A 21,739-nucleotide genomic window follows, 5' to 3' on the forward strand; every position below is an offset into this window, starting at 1 on the left:
ACCCACCTGGAATGGCAAAGGGCAGCCCCAGGTCAGGATGGGCTCCAGCACCGCATCTGAGAGGTGCCAAAACACTGGGCCTGGCTGAGTGTCCACCCTCACACAAGGTCTGAAAACATGCCTTGAAAATAAGGCAGTCAAGCAATGGCTGGCAGTAGAATGTTCCCCCAAACCTCTCCACAGGGGAGGGGGAGGGAGAGGTGACTCCTCCAGTCAGCACCCCAGCAAGGAAGAGACATCGTTGCCCTTCCCTCAAAGACTTCAGTTGGTTTAAAGGTCTCAGGGATCAGGTAAGCCAACCCACTGCAACTCCCTATTTTTTCGTCCCATCCACAACCTTTCCTTCCTTCTTCTGCTGCTAAACCACGGGGGTGGATAGGGAGGAGAGCGATGCGTGCGTGGGGCCCGGGTAGCGGTAGCGGGGACACTCCCCTCCGCCACCATTGCGCGCCGGCCGCCCGCGGCGAGGTCCCGCTCCCCCTCCGCCTGTCTCCGGGCCGCCGTATGGAGGACGGGGAGCGGGTGGGTGGGGAAGCCGGAGCGCCCGGCGGCGGGACTCGCTCGCCTCTGCCGGCGCACGGGGCGGCTCGGCTCGGCTCGGCAGCCCCGCCTGCGCGGCGCCGCAGGGGTTAAGCGCCCTCGCTGCCGGCGGGATCGCTGCCGGCGGGGAGCGGGTTAAGCGCCTGGCGGCGGCGGCTCCGCCACTCGGCTCCGCACCGCGCTCCGCGCCGGAGCCGATACAGCGGGAAGATGGCGACGGAGGGAGCGAGCGGCGAGCCCGGCTCTGGCGGGCGGGAGGACTCGGCGGCCACGGCAGTGGTAATCGGCCTGGAGGGAGAGGGGGGTGCGATCCAGCCGCGGCGAGGAGGGTTTCGCCATGGCGTTGGGACGAAGCGGTGCCCGGAGACCTGCCTCCGCCGCTCCGTCCCTCCGCCCTCCTTGTCCCCCGGGGCGGGACGGGGTTCGCTGTGGGACCCGCCGCCGCCGAGCCCCGTCCCGCCCCGGGCAAGAACAGAGAGAGGCGCGGGGTCTGCCTCGCTGCGGCTCTCCCTCTTCCCTCAGCGGGGGCGGTGGGTTCTCGCCCCCATTGTTCCTTCCGCTGCTCCGGCGCGGGGAACGGCGTGCGGCGCCCGTGAGGGGCATGGAGGGGGCTCCGCTCCCCGTCTCGCCTCTCCCGCACCCACCGCCCTTTTCCCGCTGTTTGGCACGGCAAGGGGGCTGTGCCCCGGCTCTCCGGGAGGGCTGAGGTGCTGACAGCGGCCGGGGCGGCGGGACCTGTCAGACCGGGGCGGGGGGAAATGTTGCTCTTTAACCCTTTGCCAGGCCCTCAAGGCGCTTGGCTTTCGCCTGCCTCTCGTGAGGCGTTTTCGGCGCAGAGGCACCGTCCTATTTCCCCGCCCCAAGTCCCTGTCCCAAGCCCCGGGTGTGTGGAGACCTCTCGGCTCCCAGGGCCCGAGCCCCAGGGGCAGGATCTGGCTCCCCGCTTCAGATATCCTCAGAAGCGGAGCAGAACGCCCTCCCTGCTGGCGTGTCCTCTCTGCGGGTGGGTGAGGCGGCTGGGAGGGAGACGGAGGGATGCGGTGCGGTGCCAGCCGATGGTTAAAGCGGTGTCGGGGGAGGCTGCGCTCCCCTGGGCCGGCCCTGGGCTCCTCTCTCCTGCTCCACACGCCCCCAGGCAAGGCTGCAAGGCTCGTCTTCTCGGGCGGTCTGCGCCTCTGCTGGGCCACGGCTCCTTCTCGCCCGTGCTCTGGCAGCCCGGCGGCTCTCCCTCTCCCGCTGCATCCCAGACCTGCCGTGGTCCAGCCTGTCTGGGGACTTCCCGGGCGAGCCAGCCCTAGGTACTCGCCTGGCCGACTGCCGCAGGTCCCGAGTCAGGCTGGAGCTGCTCGGTCTCCTAGCCACATGCGAAGTTCAGGGCAGTAAAACCGCGGTGGTGCCCGTTCTGATTGGGATCGTTCCTGAAGGCGATGACTCCCGAAGCTAGGGGCACTAGTTTCTCTGAAATTTAGGTTATTGCCAGCATTTTATTTGTTATTATCCACAGGCACTAGTTCTTACTGAAATCTTGTTCCAACTGTGTACATAATTGTCCTTGTGTGTCTTAAAATCTGCAGTGTTGTGGAAATGCAGTTTTCCTTTAAAAAAGCAAATCTTACACAGTGCATATTTATAACGTCACTGTCTATTAAAACAACGATATAACGATAAAATTAATATTAAGGTAAGAATTACTAAAAACAAGGTTAAATACTTTAAAGCCCAGGTTTTCATCAAAATTATTTATACTAAATTCTTTACTATATTCATATTAATACTGCCTTAATTTTCAGTTTTTAAATATCAAACAAGTAGCCTGTAATCAAATAACACTTCAATATTGCACTGTGAGGCAATGGAGTATAAGCCACTCATGCAATTTGGTGTTCTCGTTGTGAAAGGTAGGAGGGCTAGTTCTCTACTGCACACTAATTTTAAAATATGCTTTTAAAAGTGAAGAGATGCTAGGATGTAAACTGTGTGTTTCTCCCTAACAAAAATAATAGCTATACTTGAGCAATAACAAAATATTTTTAAATACTGCTTTCCTTTTTAACTTATCTTCAGTTATTAATTTTATGGTTTTTTCCTTACCAATATAAACATTTTATTGTTGATTAATTTTCTCTTGGAAAATAAAAAGAAAACCTCTGTGCAATGAATTTTTTAAAAAACAATACATTTATAATACCTAAATATTTATTCTGAAGGGTTAGTATAAACAGCTTTTATTTTCTGTCTTTAAACTAGAGATACAGAATTATTAATTGGATCATCTGGCTTACTTTTTGGATGACCATAATCATTCAGATGATTGTTTTATAAGTCACACTAAACTTCAACTTATAACAAAATATTGTTTTAAGTACAGTTTTAGGTTAGGGCTTTTTTTGGGGTTTTAGTTTTGTTCTGTTTTATAATTTTTTTTCTTCTAGTTCTCAGAATTCTGATTGCACAAATGGTGCAGTAAAAAGCTGTGAGCTTTCCTAAGCTTTTTCTGAAGAAACAGTATTTGTATTAGTAATGTGTTAATGTGTAAGTTTTATGCTGTAAGCAGAAGGACAGTACAATAGGGTTTCTTGATACTAAATACTGTTCTTCTGTCTTGATACACTATCAATAGCATCACTGAAAAGTAAAGAGTTTTTCTGCTCTTTTTAGAAGCACTGTAGAAAAGGAAGTGCTTTACATTCACCAGGGAATTTGACTGGAAAAGCCTAGACTGTTCTATAGTGTGTTGCATTTAGGAGCAAAGCTGATAATCTTGTTATTCTGAGTTTCCTAGGATAAAGCACAGCATTTGGTGAGCCCATCCCTTCTTTCCCACAGAATACTGGTATTTTTATGGTGGTAAGGATGACAGGAAGAAATGGCAGGGGAGTGGTTCTGGTCCTTTTTCATACCTGTTCAGCATGATTGCACTGAAGTCACTGAAATTGTGTTGATGCAGCTTGGACTAGAATTGAGAGAAAACATACGTGTGTGTTTTAAAAAATCTTTGAATGACTTCCATCTGCCTAATGTCTACCAATAATGATTATATAATAGCAAGAAATAATCCAATTTGACAGTCTTTTTGTTGAAACATTGAACATCAGCCTGCTGTGCAGAGAGGGTTGGCTTGTCACACACTTTAGCTTCAGTGTAGGTTCAACAAAGCCTATGAAAAGCCTGTTACATCAAACATGAAGTCTGTTGAAATTATTCAGTAAAATTTTTGGGTTTGATTTTGCTTGACCAGTGATCAAAAGCATAAATGTTATTTTCCCCTCAAAGACAGTACCTTCAGCTGTCTGTAAAGCTGTACATGTAGTGGATATTGATAGAGTGCAATCTTGACTCCACTAGAGTGAGTTAGGATATTGCTACAAAATTGCACTGAGAATGTGTGCATACCCCAGAGGATCACTCTGGGTTGCTGTGGGTCATGTAACAGTACAAAAAAGTTACACTACATTAAAAACCATCAATACTAAAAATGTAAACTGAGAGAAATTCCATGATACTTTGTGGTGACATTGTGGGGTATTTTATGCCTAGCTTGGTGTATTTACTATTTATCAATCCATAAGAATATTATTAGTAGAACTGCCATTCTGGTCAATATAGTGAAATGCTAAATTATGTCTTGATCATACCAATTATATAGGCTGATTTAGATCACTTGGAGAGATTCTTATCTGAAAACTACTGCAAGTAGTAGAAAATGAGACCATAGCCTTGAAAAGCAAAGACTATATCTCTTACAAGAGATTACATCATAGAAAATGGTCACTTACAAAAGGACCATTAGCAACCCTGTTATCATCTGAATACAAGTTTTCAGTGTTGCATTATCATTCAGAGGAGTTATTTTCTTCTAGTCAGATGTGTGATGCCATTGTGTTTCAGCAGGTAGGTGACATGCAGAGACAGCACAGTTCTGTCTGTTCTAGTTCTCCTGCTTCTCTGTGGTGAGACATTGGTCTTGATCCATCTTGCAGTGACACTTCAAACCTCCTTTCTTCCTCTCCTCCCCTTTCTCCAAACTACAGCACTGCCTTTTCTATGCCTTCTACTCCAAAACCTGCAGCACAACTTCTCTTCCTGTGTTGTGAAGATCTTTGAGGATGAGAAAAGAAAGCCACTGAATGCAGTCCACTTTGTAAATGTTCCTTTCTCTTCCAAGTGTGGACTGTCACACTGTCTGTCATTAGAGGTGAAGTGCAGAGGTGAAAATTCTGAGCCAGATATGTGAAAGTGACATGGGAGGTGTAAAGCTGATGGATGCAGTAAGTTCTGTTGTTTTCCCTACTGCTTTGACTTCATTTGTGTGAGCATTGTTTTGGCCTTAGAGATGATATACCAAGATAGGAATAGAGTTGGAAACTGGGACAGGAAGAAAAGATCTCAGGAAGACAGCAGTTTGCAGTCTGGTTGTGCCCCTACTCTAACCCAAGAAAAGGAACAATTGATTTAAAACACCTGTATAATCCTTGAACATATAAACCAGCTGTCAAGTAGGCTTAGGGGAGATGTACTGGTATGTACAAGTGATATATGAGTTAAAGCTTTCTTGGGCATTGTGTTTTGGTTCTCTCATAGCACAAAGTAAGGTGTAAAATTCTGGAAAACAGAGATAGCTTCAACAGTGTGTACCCATATCTGTATTTAACCATTTACTAATTGCCTTACAAGTGACTTATTTGGAAGCAATTGCTGAACAGAAATTGCCCATTAAATCTAAGAATTTAAACATGATTGTAGAGGATTTTTCAGCCTTGATCTTCATAGAAGCCTAACTTGCACTGAACTAAAAAATGGCAAAGTATCTTTGTGGCTTTTAATAGGTTGCAGAAATGTTTTAACAGCTGTGACAATATCTGGGTATGTATAAAGGTCAGTGTCTTAGTAATTTCGTAGGGGTTGGGGGCTGGTTGGTTGGGGTTTTTTTTGTTGTTGTTTCCAAAACAAATTTCCCAGCTCTGAGGTATATTTGTGGTTAATGTTGAAACTGTTAAAAGTTTTGCTGTTGGCTGAAGCCAAGAAAGCCCACAATAGCTAACCAAAACCTCCCCCACACCGTTTAAAGAAAACCTTCTGATAAACCCAGAAAGCTGGGGAGATGTGCTTGAGGAGGGCAGAATAAGTGGGTAACTTCTTGTGGTGAACAATCCAATAAAAATCATTGAGCTAATGGATGTTATAATTAAATGCATATACAGTACCCTCATGATCCCTTAGGTATGACTATGAAATTTTATGAGTCTTGAATGTTAACATCAGATGATATTCTCTTCAGCAAAAAATTCCATATTAGTTGGGGAGCAAATTCAATGACATTGCTTTTCCTTGGACGATATTTCTCTGCTTTCATACCTGTTTCTGTTACTAAGAAAATTTCCTAAAGGTTGTATCTTCTGAAGTTCATCTTGGATGTGGTGGGAAACGGACACATATTTTTGCAACAGATAATTTCTGGTGAAGCAGGGGATCACAGATTCTTACCCTAGTTTCAGACTAAAGAACAAGCCTTCCACAGGCAAAGCAATAAACTGTGGTTTTCCCTGAAGTATTCATGAGTACTATGTGGATATTATAACCACTTCTTTTAGCAGTCTCTCTGTTTGCAGTTTTCTTTATTAGAAAAGGGCTATGATTCATTTGACCACATACCCACTTCCTTTTATAGCTGGTGGAGTGAAGTAAGTGGCTAAAAGGAATAACCTGTTTTAGAAACAGGTTTGTGAACTTCACTGGTTTTGAGTGAAGTGACTTAGGCAGCTGGCTCTTGAAGGTATGGGTAGAGGTGTGAATGGGTTCAAAACACTTAAATTTAGGTGTCTATGTGTATGCACAATATTTAATATCCTATTAGAGTCAGTGGAGCCATGAGCAAATAGTTTTGCTGGTGGTTAGCTGAATAGCTTTTTTGTTTGTTTGACTGGGCTGATTCTACTCCATTGAAAATAAAGGGACATCAGGTACCTGGCTTGCATAGCTGGTACCTTTAGGTACCTCACTTACATACATGTGTACAAGACACACCTTTAGATTTTCACCTTTAGTGGCCTGTATGGGGTACTCTGGGGCAAACCAGCTGGACTTGTGCTACTAGTCCAGTTGGCATGGATGACTCTCCTAAGTTCTGCATCAAATCTGCCTGTCCCAGAAAAGCTGTCTCTAAGTCCTGGGACATTTCAAATCATAATAAGTAGTTCTCTATAGGAAACCAAAGAGAATTAGTGAAACCAGATATTCATACTTGATCAGATGAGTTGTACCTGGGAAACATACTTGGTGTTGTAAAGCATACAAACCAGGGTAGAATTTCTCTGGTGCAGTTGTTTCATGGGTCTGGCAGATGTGGGGTCATCACTATACTAGAAGTTGATTTTGTGTAGCCTAATGAGTAATAGGAAACCTTTTTAATTTTTAGAACCTTATCTGGGAAGTCTGCTATGTGAATCCTTAAGAGGATTCTGCTGTGTGTTGATGAGAACTCAAGTTAAAATATGTAATAAATGTAGATATGTACCTTTCCCTTCCCTTCTGAGAATACTTCCTTTTTTTACTTTTGACAGCTTTTCCCTATGTGTTTTCTTGTACACCATTTTTATTCTTCTCCCTGCCCCACTCCTGCCCTTCCAGCCCTCGGTTATGTTCCACAGGTTTCTTCCCCAGGTCTTGGATTATTACCCAGCTCCATCTTTTTAAAAGCTTTCTGAGCAAGAAGGAGCTTGTTTCCTATGGTCATTTGTGATTAATTCACAGTAATTTGTTTTTGCCTTTGTTATGTTTAGGGAAAGTACAAAGTTGTGGCTTTTACACTTTACCTATCTCTTCCAGCTTCTGCTGAAGGCAGCAGAGTTTTTAAACAGTTGCTGCGATAGCAGAATGAACAGCGCTTTTAGTTCCTCAGGTTGCCAGTACTATCCATGGGGTTATGTCAGCAAAACCAGACTATTAGCACTACCAATCTCTCACAATTTTTGGGGGCATTTTTTTGTTTCGTTTTGGTTTTTGGTCTTTGTGGGGTTTTGGTTTCTTTTTGAGAGTGGGGTGATGCATTTAACTGTAAAGACTTTTACCATTTCTACTCTAAATTGCTTTGCATGTGAGAAAGATGCCATTCTTTTCCTGTGCCTCATGGTGACCTTCCAATTTCATCTTCTTTCTATCTTTTCCAAAGGCAATGGAGGCTGGAAAATGCCTTTCCAGTTTGATCACTGCTCTTCTGAGTGGTCCTTCTCTTGTTCAGAATTGATGGATTTTTCTTCTTTTTGGCTTGGCAGAGCTCATTTTAGTCTTTAGCAATGCTGGTATCATTTTGCCTGTATGGTTTAAGTGATGTGCATGCAGGTAGTTGGATGAGTTTTAGCTAATTAGCAGTTTGCTCTATTGTTGGTGCAGGCAACATACACCCCTGACAAAACTAATCTGGAAGAATAACGTGGAGTTTTGGAGACAGAGAGAACTGAAGTAGTGTTTTACAGGTACTTTATTCTTATAGATCAAATAAACCAAACATTTTGAAAAATAAAGAGGTAGAGGAAAAAGTTCTATTGTGTTTTCGTTGTATATATGAAATATCTTTTAGGGCAACGTATTCCCATATCTCTGTTATAAAACCAATACAATGGCTGGCTTGGTTACATAGCTGTTAAGTTGATGGTTAAATTTTTACAACCTGGCACTCTGCCACAAGTGTTCTAGCAAAACCCCAGGTGACACATAAGCCATGAGCTACTAATGCAGTCTTTATTTTCTGGAGTTCTAAGACTTAGTGCTTCACTGGAAGATGTTAGGAAGATTACTTCTCTAGATCTAACCAGCAGTTTTTTCTATGACTTGGCCAAACAGTGCTGCATCTGAATAAGAACTTGTGGCAAGCCTGCTCTGACTGACATCTTGTTCCCCAGAAGATGGCATGGAGTGTTTAAGAGAGAAGATAGTTTTATTTCATCATATGCTTTATCTATTCAGGTCTTTAAGATGTTTTTACAACTGTTCTTGAGAATATTTCAGATGTTTAAACTATGCATTTTGGTCCAGTTGGGGTATGTTGCAGCTCTGTGAGTGCTGATTCAGGGATTTGTATGGGGAGAAGACATGGTAACATCTTCATGACTGCCATGCACCCTCTTATCCTGTGTGAATGGATTCGATGTTCTTATCCATAGTGAACAAGTTGAAGATTACATTAAAGTACTGGAAAAAAGTAGTCATTCCAATTTCAGAATTTGTCAAATAAAGTTGGGAGGAAAAAAAGCTTCAGTGAGCATAAAATTATTAATAAACAAGACCAGAAAAAATGATGTGATTCTCTTTCATCCTAAAAAGAATTTTTCTGTTTGTGTGTCTCTTCTGGTTGATTGTGGACAGTTTCATACCTTAAAATGAGAAGGCATCAGACAGAAGTAACTGACAATAAAGGTGGTGATTCTACACAAAATGTGTAGTTGTGCTATGGAATGCTGTGGATGCTAAAATTACATAAAGATTCAAAGAGGAAGGGGGCAGGTTCACAACAGATATGTCAGCTGAGGACTGCTATATACAAAATGACAATTTCTGGCTCAGAAGGTGAACAAGCTGAAAATTGCTGGAGGTTGAGAGACTATTTCTGGGAAGTATCATTATGGGCTTGTTTTGTTCTAGTCCTGATCTCAAGGCATCCCTTATTGGCTGCTTTTGGAGACAAGATGCTTGGGTAAGTGGGTTTTTAGCCTCATATGCTAGAGTCGTTTAGATATGAAGTGGTTTTGCTAGTTCTTATTTCATGTCTTTAAAATTAAAAATATAAAAATAATGTGAATATCTTATTGGAATATCTTTCTGTTAAAGTTTCTTTGTGTTTATTTATATCTAACCATAAATTACCAAAGAGCACATTTAACTGTTAGGTTTTGCTGTCTTTTTATGTTCTAGTTCAAGGTGTACACTTGAACAAAATTTATGTAATTGCTTAATCAGATGCTTAATTAAAAATCTCATCACTGCACCACAGTATGTTGAAGAATGTCTATGTTTTTTTTTAAGAATGTTTTCATTTATGTCTCAGGAAAGACTGCAGATATTAGATGTATCACCTGTGATGGAGAGTCTTTTGACAAAGATCTGCCTTTATACATGTGCTGTACTTTTGTGGGTGCCCCTCTATTACTTGCTTTCTATTAAAAAAAATATCCTGTATTAGTTTTCCATCTGAAAAATGGAGACTTTCTGTATGAAGAAACCAATTCCTATCCCTGAAGTATTAGGTTTTGTGAAGTGGTTTGCAGAAGAAGGATGGTAGATAAGTGGTCCTTGTATCTGACCAAATTAAATTTAGTAATTAGAAGTGCCACGTGTGAAAACTGCTGCAGCCAGTAAGGTAAAATCTACTCTACTGACACTAGATTACATGAGGAGCTGTAAAAGTTTAGTGACTTCACATTTTATATGTGTCCTTAGATCAGTGAGCATTGTATAGAACTGTGAGAGGCTGCTGCAGCATATATTGGAAAAAAGCCTTCAGAGAAAGCAGTTGTTTCTCATGATCCATTGGCATGGAGAGTAAGAGCTATTCTTTGGATTGCCGGAATAGTTGACCCAGGCAGCAAAAATAGAAGATAACTGTTGTTCAGGCTAAAGTTCTGGTTAGAATGGATGGCCCCATCTTCAAAACATTTATGCTTAATAGAAATAGGGTGACTGGAGCATTTCTTATGAGGACAAACTGAGGGAATTTTTCAGCCTTCAGAAGAGATGCTGAGAGGGGACTCCTCCATGTTTATCAGTATCTGAAGGGAGGGTGCAAGGGGATGGAGCCCAGGCTGTGCTGAGTGGTACCAAGCGGTCATAGGAGAGGCAATGGGCAGAACCTGATGCACAGGAAGTTCCACCTGGATATGAGAAAGAACTTTATTACTGTGCTAGTGACTGAGCACTGGAACAGGTTGCCCAGAGAGGCTGTGGGATCCCCCTCACTGGAGATATTCAGGATGCATCTGGACATAATCCTGTGCCGTGTGCTCTGGGATGGCCCCACTTGTGCAGGGAGGTTGATCCATGTTACTCACCTAAATGAGGAAACTCAAGCCAACATAAAGTGCATGTAAATAGCTAAAGCTCTGGCACAGAGTTCTAGCCATTTGTGCACCTCTGCGTGTTTTAACTGCAAAGTAAAAGTGTAACACAGTAATACTAACTCAGATCCAACTTTTTGGGTATTTTAGATCTATGGCCTTCTAGCCTAAGGGAAGAACAACTGTTCTGCCATCCACTAGCCTTGAAAAAGTAGAAATGGTATTGCCTTAATCCTTACTGGATTTTTCTCTACTGAAGTTATGTTCTGAGTAGCTGAATGTTAAGATTGTATGTGCTTTGGAGAAAATACAGTATATCCACATATATTGCCTAATCACCTAATTTGGTGACTACTTCACAGTAACAGCAACAGATTACTTCACACTGAAGATAGCTGAGTGTTTGCTTTGCAGGGCTTTCTAGTAAACACATCTACATCATAGCTAGGAGTCCAGTGTTTACCTTACAGGAAATAATAGCATATTGAAAATCAATCTGGGCAGCTGAATCTAGCACATGAAATAATTTTTTTTCTCTCCCTGAAAGTAATCCCCTTCTAAATTCATTAAGTGCCTACTTGTGTTAGCATTGTGGATGGTGAAAAACAGATTTGTATTAATTTTATCTACCTTTGTGATTTTGTGAATATTATAAAATTTTCCTCACCACACCTCCAAAATCAAGACTTCCAGCTTTGTAGTGTTTTCCCATATAGTACTTACTCCTTTTCATTCTTTTAGTTAGCCAATTCCACGCTTTTTAGATAAGACTTTATGCAGCAGTCCTTGAGATGTGGGTTTACCAGGGGTTTATATAGCAGTAAAAGGAGGTTGTTCACCTGTAAGTGAAGAATTATGTGCCAGCTTCCACATGAAATAGCTGTATCTGCCACTTCTCTGTCCTTTTTCCAGGCTATTTATGAAGAACTTGAACTGATCCCAGAGGTGCCCCCTGCTTACCTATTTCCATCTTGGAGTGTGGTTGTTACCCATGATGTTTGCTTCCTATCCATTACGTGTCTTTTATTCTTACACATTTGGAAAGGAGTTTCTGTATAATATTGGATGCAGAACCTTGTCCAAAGCTTCTGGAAAATTCAAATTCATTAGTGTCCAGTGGATTTACTTTACCATGTGCCTGTTGACATTGTTACAGAACTGCAGCAGTTTGTGAATTTGTTTTTACAGAGGCCGTGCTGATATTCCCAGTGTACGCTGAGTATGTGCTCAGTGATTTTATTCATCAGTATAAACCCATTCTCCTGTCTTGCTCAGGGTGGCAGTCAGACCTACACTGTTCTTAGCAACTGTGGAATGAAAAGACACTGCTGCTAAGAATGTTAGTGCCTCTTAAACCTGAACTGTTCCCTCCAGCCAAACAAATGAGACTGCAAATAAAGCATGCACATAAGACTTCATGTCTTTTCACAAATTATTCTTCAGAAGTTCACATTCAGCCCAGTGTGTGGTGGTAACTTGGTAGCTGTTTGCGCAGGTGCCTTAGGTGTGCTGTGGTTAAGATCCTTTCCCCCTTTCTTGCCTTCCTCCCTGTAGTGCTATTTCACATCTGTTCAATTGTTTCAACCTCTGTGAAACTGCACAAGGGAACAAAGTCACAAAGTTAGCTGCTTTACCATTTCACCTTCATCATTCACAAGACATTGCAGGACTGATCCCTTGCAACAATTTGAAACAATATAATATGGGAGAGCTTTAATTTCTTTACTTAAAAAAATAATCAGATTATCTGCTATTAATTTTGACTTTATATAGTACAAATAAAGACACCAACTTTTGACAACTGTAGATAAATGCTGACACATCTGTGTTTTACAGTAAATTACAGTAACTATTGTAGTCATTGTGCTCATCAGTGTTTTATTTCTTACAGACAAGAGAGTTTGATGTGGATAACCTGAGCAAGCCAGAACTGAGAATGCTTTTGAGCGTAATGGAAGGAGAACTAGAAGCACGAGACCTTGTGATCGAAGCCTTGCGGGTAAGTTACTTGGTTGTGGTTTTCTTTTAGGCTTTTTTTTGAAATTCTCTTTTGCCTCTTCCTTTACACTGTACATAGAATATTGTTAGTGGAGGAGTAAATTGTGATTTTTAAAGTTTTGGTTTACTAAATCTCAGTAATCACAAAATACGTTCTTGTTTAGTTGTAGCCATTTGATAATTCTGTGTAATTTTGGTCTAAAACACCAACAAAATTTCAAACAAATAAGTGAAAAACCTATGATATTGCTTGCTCTTTAAATTATTTTATATTCTAAAGTCTGTTATTTGTGAAAGAAAGGAATAACTTCAAAGAAAAATTCAGTGCATTTGTAATTTGTTCTGATGGGCTATATTCATTCATACACTCTATTCAGTGCTCTCATTTTCAGTGAGATGGAAGTAGGGACAAATATTTTTGTGGCTTTTTTTGTTTGCTTGCCTTTTTTAATATAAGAAATACAAGATAGATGCTCTTAACAGCTCTTGCAAGTATTTGGTTAGATTTTTATTGTTAGGCACATGTGAAGGTTAGTTTTCTGCTTCAAAAGATTCCAGTCTGAAAGGCAACTTAGTTGGAACTAAGATTGGAAATGTACAAACAAAACTAATTGAAATAGGATTTTTTTTAAATGACCGTATTGATTTTAATGTTGATCTGGAACAAAATAAAATTTAACAGAGCTGCCAAACAGACTGCAGGTTTGGGTGAAAAACATTATTCTATGGTTTAAAAATATTTATAACTTCATGCTTGAATAAGGAGAAATTGTACTCTTCAAGGTATTGAAAGTATTGTAAAGCTAAACATTAATGTAATGAAATACATCTAGTGCTAATTTTTAGTCATATGCATAATGATTATCAAGTAGTGTGGGAACATTTCCCACTTGAAATATCACAGTAACAATTTTAAATGCATTTTTATTCAGTTTTAAGTTGTTTTGTGATGGCTTCAGATCACCTGTTGCAAATGGAGCTTTAAAGTAGCTGACATTGATGTACATGAATTAATAACTGAAGGCTTTATAGGTATAAATCTCTCTTACAAAATGTAATTATCATTTTGTAATGACAATAAGACACTAGCAGCAATATTTTTCTGGTGTATTACTGCACTTTGAAGTTATTTTGTGTTTGGCCTTCAGTTATATGCTTATGTTGAAATGTGCTCCCTTTTCATCTAGCTGTTTCACAATTTCACAGTTCAGTTTCCTGGACAAGGAATTTTATTTTCCCTGTCTGCCAGGTAAAGTTTTGTAAAGTGAAAATGATGTGCACAGCACATCCAAAATCTCTTTTTTTTCTCTTCTAACTTTGAAGGAATGCAAATAGAATATTCAGTCCATTTTTTCTAGTAAATATTCAGGAACAAGCTACTATGCTACATATAAAAAAGTATATATTGAAATGGATCAAAATGGAGAAAAAAAAGGGGGGAAAATGCAGTAAACATTTAATGATAGTGAACATTAAATATTCAGAACAGTGCAGTCCCAGGAGAAAAAAGTCTATATCAAATTCAGATGCACCTGCTGAAATGGCTAGTATGTATATAGTGGGTCTTGATGATGAACACAGATAAATATGAAAAGTAGTTCAATTTCACATAAGGTATTTAAATGTTGAAAGTGGTGGGGTGGGATATTTTTGTTTGGTTGTTTTTTGTGGTTCTTTTCTCCTGCTTCTCAATTTCTAGTTTCTCTAAACAAACTCTGTGTATAACTCAAATCTTCCTGGCAGCTTGCCTGGTTAGCAGTATCAGTACTGGGAAGCTTGGAAGCCATACCTGCTGAAGAACTGTAGGCTGATATGTTGTAGCATGATACTTTTGGATCTTCTTGGGAAGCCACAAGTCAGCAGCATTAGTAGCTGGATTCTCTGAGCAGCACACAAAAACAACTAGCTAGCCAAATACAAAAGTGTACAACAAGAAAATTCCAGTGGAATTGTGTCAGATTTAATACTTTGATTTGCTGCAACAAACAGGTATACATAGTTTGCATATCCTTAAAGCAAGAAGGAAATTGTTTTCATATAAGGAAAAAGACTAACATTTCAAAAAGAGATGATGGTCTGTTTGAAAATTAGTAAAAGTTTGTGAGTGTGTTTTTGTGTGATGGAGAAGTTGGCCTGTTGTTGGGTTTCTGTAATCCTAGTAGTAGCTCAGGGCTGTTTCAAAGCCCAATTTCTGTGATAGATCAGAGCCTGATAATTTCCAACAGTATAGTAGAGAATGTATTTTTCCTTCCTCTTAAGTGAAAGGCCAGCAGTTTGAGATTATGTGAAGAAATTAAACATCCTGGGGGCTGGGATGGGGAGGGAAGATAAGTTTAGTAGAGTGTTGATTTTTATTAAGGTAATGGAATTTGTACCACATGATAAATTAGAAAGAATCAAACCCAGTGTCACGTATAACAATTAACGCTTTTTATTATGCCTTTTATTCATCATGTGCTGTAGAGTTTCCATTGGATTTTATATAAATTTTAGATACCTTGATGATCACTTTTGAAACAAAACCAAAACTTCAAGAAGAAATTGGTAACAAATATGCAGATGTCATCTGTTTACAAATGATTCCTGTGTGAAATAGTTACAGTAATTATCAATCAGGGCAGTTTAAGTTGCTGGACAAGTTCAACCCTTTGAAAACTAACAGACTTGGAAAAATAATGCTTAGAGTCAAATTTCCACGTTTATTCTCCAAGTCATAACTTAATTTACTGTGGAGAAGAGCATCAGGATTCACCTCAAAGGATCTTTGTGTAAATCTTTCTCACTAGCGCTCTGATTTTGTATAACCACTACACCAAGTGATGAACATGATTTCTCTTTTTTTGAATCTGTATTTTCTGTATTTTAGTAGCTTCATGATCATGGTTGTTGCTACAATTAAAATTAGATTACCATTTAAATCATTAAAATTATTCCATTACTGAGAAATAACTTGCTGATTAATTGCTATTGAGTGTCCATATAGTTAAAGATGGAGGGAGACTTAACTATAGCTGCTGCCTCCATCTGTCTCAATTATCCAAATAAACTGTCTGCCTGTAATAAGGGGATAATTTATTCCTAATGTGCAGGTAATGTGGCCATATAATCAAAGTACTGGTCTGGCCTCCCACAACTGTGATCTTAGATACAATGTTCATTTGTTGGGTTTTTTCCCCCAGACAAAAAGTGGTTGCTGTGGCTGCTTATTTTCTAGAGGATCTTTTTTATGTGCATTGACCCTCATATGAGGAATTGATGTGGTAGTAATAGCTATCAAGAATAGGATTGTAAATACTAAATACTGCTTTTTGTAGTAAATGTCTCATAAAGTTAAATCATTCGTAGGTTATTTTTCATCTAAAATTTTAAAGCCACATTCAGTTGGGATTTCTGTTTATTGTACAAATACATTTATTTGCTTATGTAGATTTCATTAGGTGGTAAATGGTAAACTGAAAATGTATGCTGGCTTCTGTAGTATATGTTATTTAATATGAACAAAAAAAGACAAATTTTTACAATACTAGATTTTTTTAATATACCACATTGCATGGATTTAGAACTTTATTTGGTTGTTGAGAAAAACCACTAGTGAATTAAAAAAAATATCTAAAATAACTGCCAATACCAACAGTGGATATATTTTTGGTTAATTAAAATTGACTACAGTATCAGTGAGCTTTTTTTCTGAGCTTAAGTGGGCTCCAAATCAACAGATTCTGTATATGTGCTTGGCTGAGTCAGGAAGACAATATGTGAATAGCAACGTGAACTTGGTTATAGGTGTTTCTTCAGTGTTGGAAAGCCCTACTCTGTTTAATTTTTACTCTAACTTCCTAAGACATGAAAGCTTATTTTCTATAGATGTTTTGGTACCAACATCTGTTTAATCTTTCACGCAGTTTCTGAAAAATCTGACAAAATGCTAAACATTTCAAAAATAGGTAGTGTCATAAAACCAGGCAGCTGAGTAAGAAAATTTGTACTTTTTTTAGGGCCTTAGTTGAAGGGAAGGCAGAGATTTGTGTTGTCCTTTATTGAGCACTTTATAGGAATTGTGGAGTACAGAGCTAGGGAAAGTCAGACTTTGCTAATTTGACTGCTCCGAGAATTTGAGTTAGACTACCTAAATTTATAAAAAGATAATAAGAAAAAAATCGCTGGTGTAGAAGCTAGTTCTGGCTGAATTTTATCTCCCTGAATCTAAGCATTTTGTCAGGCATGCAGTTTAATCAGTGGAGCTACAAATAAATCATAGTTTCTGTATTATGTCCAAGTAGAAATCCGTGTAAGATAATTTGTGACTTGCCCTAGCAAAAGTATATGAGTTCTTGAAGAATTCCGTAATGAAGGTACAAATACTAATGTCATGAAATAGGTAGGTCAAAAGAAAGAAAATAATGCATGCTGTAACAATACCTGATACTCACATTCAAGTTTAGTCACCCATTCTGTTAGATTTATTTCAAAATCTTACAGTCCAAAAATGCAAGGTTTAAAAGGATAAACAGCTTTTAAGAGAGTATAGTGGTTACTGTGTAGATTTGCACAATTTTTTTTGACATAGCTAATGCATAGTATATTGACTGCCAGTTTTGAGGTTCCAGCTCTCCTGTTAATCATTTTAGAATTACTGGGATATCAGTATTCAATTCCATGAGAAATTCAGTATTTTAACAAAAGTCTTCCCAAAGGGAGGATCACAGAAGGCTCACTTGTTTTAGAATGATGAGATTTTTTCAGAAATTATGGGTAGCTTATAAGTATTAGAGTTCATAATGATAAAGGCCATTTTTTACATATCTGTTATAAGTGTGTGTGAATGAACTGCTTGAATGGACCTACCTTAGCATTCTGATTAAGAACATGCTTTTGAAGAAACTGTCCCCATTGTCTCCACCTAACTTTGCCTTGATTTATGCCTCACAGACTACTCTTGGACTGTGGCAGCTGAACTGACAGCAGCTAGTCCTAAGACTTCTTTGTTCTTCCAAAAAGCAGGGCCATGGCACATAAGGTCTTTTTCCTAATGGAGTCTTTTTCTTCCCAAAGAGTGGACTGCATTTTTTGCTTAAGCTAGTTTGCTTTCAAGTCCTGGACTGTGCATTGTGGAAGGCTTTTATTGGTAAACTTGTCTTTAAATTTTGATCCACAGTGATTAAACACTCAACAGTATAGTTTTATTTTAATCTCATTGAAAACATGAACTGTTTTGATGATAATTAGTAAAAGTAGATGTATTTCTATCTCACTTTTGCAATTCAGTAAGCATATGTATAGATCAAACAGTATTTAAGACACACTGAGTTTATCATAGTTTATCACAAGAGTATACTGTATAGTTATGTTAGATTTTTGGAGGGTAATTGGGAATGATACTGGAATTCCTTTGCAAAATGTGTGGCCTTTCATGCTCAGCCTTTGCATTTCCAGTAATGCATAGGCTGTTCTTTGGGAAAAAAAAATTGCAAGGAGAGCTGTAGATACTTGTAAGCTGTACTTGCCTACTTTGACATGTCTGCTTACCAGTGAGTCCTGTCTAGCTAAAGGGCTTCCCTCAGTTGGCCAAGACAAGACTTTTGCCTACTGTAGGCTGAGATTTTGGGTTAAAAAAATTGGATTTATCAGTTAGAGTTTCCATATCCTTATAATGTTATTTGTTGTCTTTTGCATCTTGTCATGGGGTGATACTTGGTTTTGTCTGTGCACTGAAAGTTAAACATTAAAATAGAGTTATTACCAACACAATAACTGTCAATTGTGTATGAATAAAGTTTTTTTTTATCCTGAACTGCTGCACAAAGTCAGCAAGAATTGTACTATAAGACTTAGGACTTCTAGAATTAGTTTTGGGGTTAGAGGGGAAGAAATATGAGAGATATCAGGAAAAATGGAATGAATCCTTGTTATTTAGTTGCTCTCAAATTGACTGATAGGGAGAAAAATTACACATATATTAAGTGTAATCTGTCAAAGGGAGCTACAAATACTATAAATTGTGGACCCTTACGTGCAGTAATTGTTCTAAGTTGGGAATCTAAAATGTGAATTTGTCCTATGCATATGAATCCTGTGAATCCAGAATGGAGTAACAGCACACAGAAGGTGGCTTTAAAGGTTTCTAGCAGCCAGTAAGGCAGCCTGTTTTGTAGCCAGGTGTCTTGGAAAAATGGTAACTCTGTAGAAGGAGGAGCAGAAGATGTTAAACCATGTGTGACAGAAGGTTATTGTTGTAGACAGTGTGGTGGCAGTTGTTGGTCTTGGTGGCAGAAGTGAACCATGAAATAGAAATCAGATAATGCCTTACTTGCATTGTCATTTTTGCGTATTGTAATTTCTTTGCATAAAATTAATTTGTAATAAATTTTTGGGAGCTAATAATCTGCAGATTGTCCTTGCTCATCTCTGCATATTATGTCTTTGCTTAGCTGTTAACTCCTTTTTATTTATTGAATTTAATGATGGTTGTGTATCCATTTTCTCTTCTCTTAAATATAGTTTATCTTTACCTGTCCAATGTGTCTGGTTATGCTTAGAATTTTTACTTTCCTAATAAGAGTTTAGTGTACTTTTCTGGATGGGTCAGTCAAAATCTAGTATTTCACTATTGTAAGCTATTTAAAATTGATTTCAAGGAAATTATGAAATAGAAATAAACCTCAAATAAGTTATTGGATGAAATTATTTGTTATAGTATTTAGTTTGAAACTGTTTCTACATCTGTTCATTTCAAATTTTAGAGTAATGAAACAATGAAGCATGCTCTTTGAACCTAATTGAAAAGGCATTGTTTATTACAGCCTTAATGTTCAGATTTTGATTTGCCCCTATTTGATCATGGTTTATATATTCTGTTACTTTGTATTGTGTTATATTTACTTACATTCATTTTTTTGTAGTAGTAATTGTGTAAGTGTACACTTTGTTATGAATGGAATCAAGTATCACTTTTTCCAATAGATGTTGGGCATGTGGCAGCAGCAATCCCTGGACTAAGTAACTTTGATGATCTGAGTGGTCCTGCTATTTTGACACATATAAAGGCCACTTCTAGAATTTATTGACAAAATAAATTTTCAGTCATGTTAAATCACTTCTTGTGGTAGTTATTTGCTGTTTACCAAAGGGGGACATTAAGCTTTTCCTAAACCATCTGTATCTGTGGTGCTTCACTACTCAGGTGGATTCCTATATTCCAGGCTCTCCTAAAGCTGGAGAACACAAGTATGAAACTCGGAGGCTTATTTTCTAGTGTGAAAACTCTATGGCCTTGCATTGCAAGCAGCCTTTTCACTCTTCATTCCAGCAGTGACTGTTAAATTGGTCATAATCTTCTTTTGTTTTTCACATAAGATCTGAATATCTTTATTGTTGGCAGGCATGATCCTACCAATTTACCTGAAAGTATTCTGCTGGTTTTTTATTTGGATATTCTTTTTGCTTTTCCCACTTTGTTTCTCCCACCCTTGTTTGATCTTTCTGCATAATCCAACATAAACTAGTGGGTAGAGATAGATGCACACATTATTTGTAATAATAACAATAATAATAAAATATCACAACATGATGTCAATCTGTTTCTCCATTTCTGTGATTTTGTGAATTATACAGATGTGACTTATTTTAAATGTTTATCTGTTTGCCATCATTACCCACATTACTGACAATGAAAAATGTAACTGGGTCATCTGTTATCTATGTTACATTACCCAAAATTTTCCATGTTCTAGTTCAGGGAACAGATTTTCCCTATGCCAATAAATGGAAAAGGTAGTTTCACTGATATCAACACTCAAGTGCAATTGAGTACATAACTTTTTTTCCTTGGTTTTTGTGTCTCTTCATGTTAGTGTTGCTGTAGAAGAAATGTATAAGGTGTATAAGTTTGTTCTTGGTTCTTCCAAAAAAATATGGTAATAATCTGTCAAAAATAATTGTGAGTAAGACAAGAGATTTGATTGCAGTCTTTTTCAGCACCTTTGAAAAGACACAGTTTAGATTACTTTTGTTGTGCTTGGGTGTGTATGTTCCCAGGAATTTCTCCCTCCCACTCTATTTTGATGCTGTTCAAATGGTGGACAGATCCTTCCACCTGCTGCTCTCACAGAGAGAGGCATAGGTCTTAGAAGCTCTGTCAATGTAGTAAAAATACTTACCACTAGGTCTCTTACTACAGACAGAGTTTCATTTTCATTAATAAATGAAAAATTTGAGAAAATAGAGCAACAGTGATTATGGTGAACTAGCACTGAGGTAGCAAAGTAAAATTTTAGCTACATATTTTAGAGATATAAGCTGTTATGTGGAAATTTTAAAATTGCTAACTGTAATGCTATTAAAGGAGTTCTAGCTGAAAAATTGCTTTGAAGTATTAAAAAACAGCATAAAATCCAAGACATCAAATCCAGTGTTATTTTAAAATGTGCCTTTCTATCAATCAAAAAAATTTAGTAAAATGTGTTTGCTCATTCATCTTCTTTGCTATGGGTAGTATCAATAATTAAATTCTTCTTGGAGGTAATACACCTTGCTCTCACAGTTTACTTTCCAGTGAATATTAAAAATAAGTTGAAAACACTGAACTCTCATAATCTGCCTCAAATAAATCTACAGTGTGAATAGAAGAGACTACTTCAGTTGAAAAGGATATGAACAATGATCATGTAGTCCAGCTGCCTGACCCACTTCAGTAGTGACCAAAAGATAAAGTGTGTTTTCAAGAGCATTGTCCAAATGCCTCTCGAACACTGACAGGCTTGGGGCATTGATCACCTCTCTAGGAAGCCTGTTCCAGTGTTTAACCACCATCTTACTAAAGAAATGCTTCCTAATGTCCAGTCTGAACCTCTCCTGGTGCAATTTTTGAACCATTCCTCTAACTGGATCTCAGGGAGAGAGAGTAGCCCCTCCCTCTCCCCTTCGCATCCTAGGGAATCTGTATAGAGCAATGAGGTCACCCCTCAGTGTCCTTTTCTCCAGATCTGATAAGCTCAGAGTCCTTGCCTCCCCCCTCCCAGGACATTCCTTTCAGCCCTTTCACCAGCTTTGTTGCCCTCCTCTGAGTGCATTCACTCACCTGCACATCTCCTTAAACTGCAGAGCCCAGAACTGCACACAGCACTCCCATTGAGGCTGCTCCAAAGCTGAATAGAGTG

At 39.0% G+C, this 21,739-nt stretch overlaps 1 protein-coding gene across 1 annotated transcript in view; it reads left to right on the forward strand.

Annotated features, from left to right (window-relative positions):
• Nucleotides 1-519: 519 nt before the first annotated feature.
• Nucleotides 520-21,739, forward strand: part of CTTNBP2 (cortactin binding protein 2) — a 78,353-nt gene continuing 57,133 nt past the window's right edge. The window contains 2 exon segments of the mRNA XM_036400220.2: nt 520-819; nt 12,478-12,585. Coding sequence (XP_036256113.1) covers nt 751-819; nt 12,478-12,585 — 177 coding nt within the window. The 5' untranslated portion in view covers nt 520-750.

Source organism: Molothrus ater, chromosome 5, assembly GCF_012460135.2.
Source record: "Molothrus ater isolate BHLD 08-10-18 breed brown headed cowbird chromosome 5, BPBGC_Mater_1.1, whole genome shotgun sequence".
Classification (NCBI taxonomy): Eukaryota; Metazoa; Chordata; class Aves; order Passeriformes; family Icteridae; genus Molothrus; species Molothrus ater.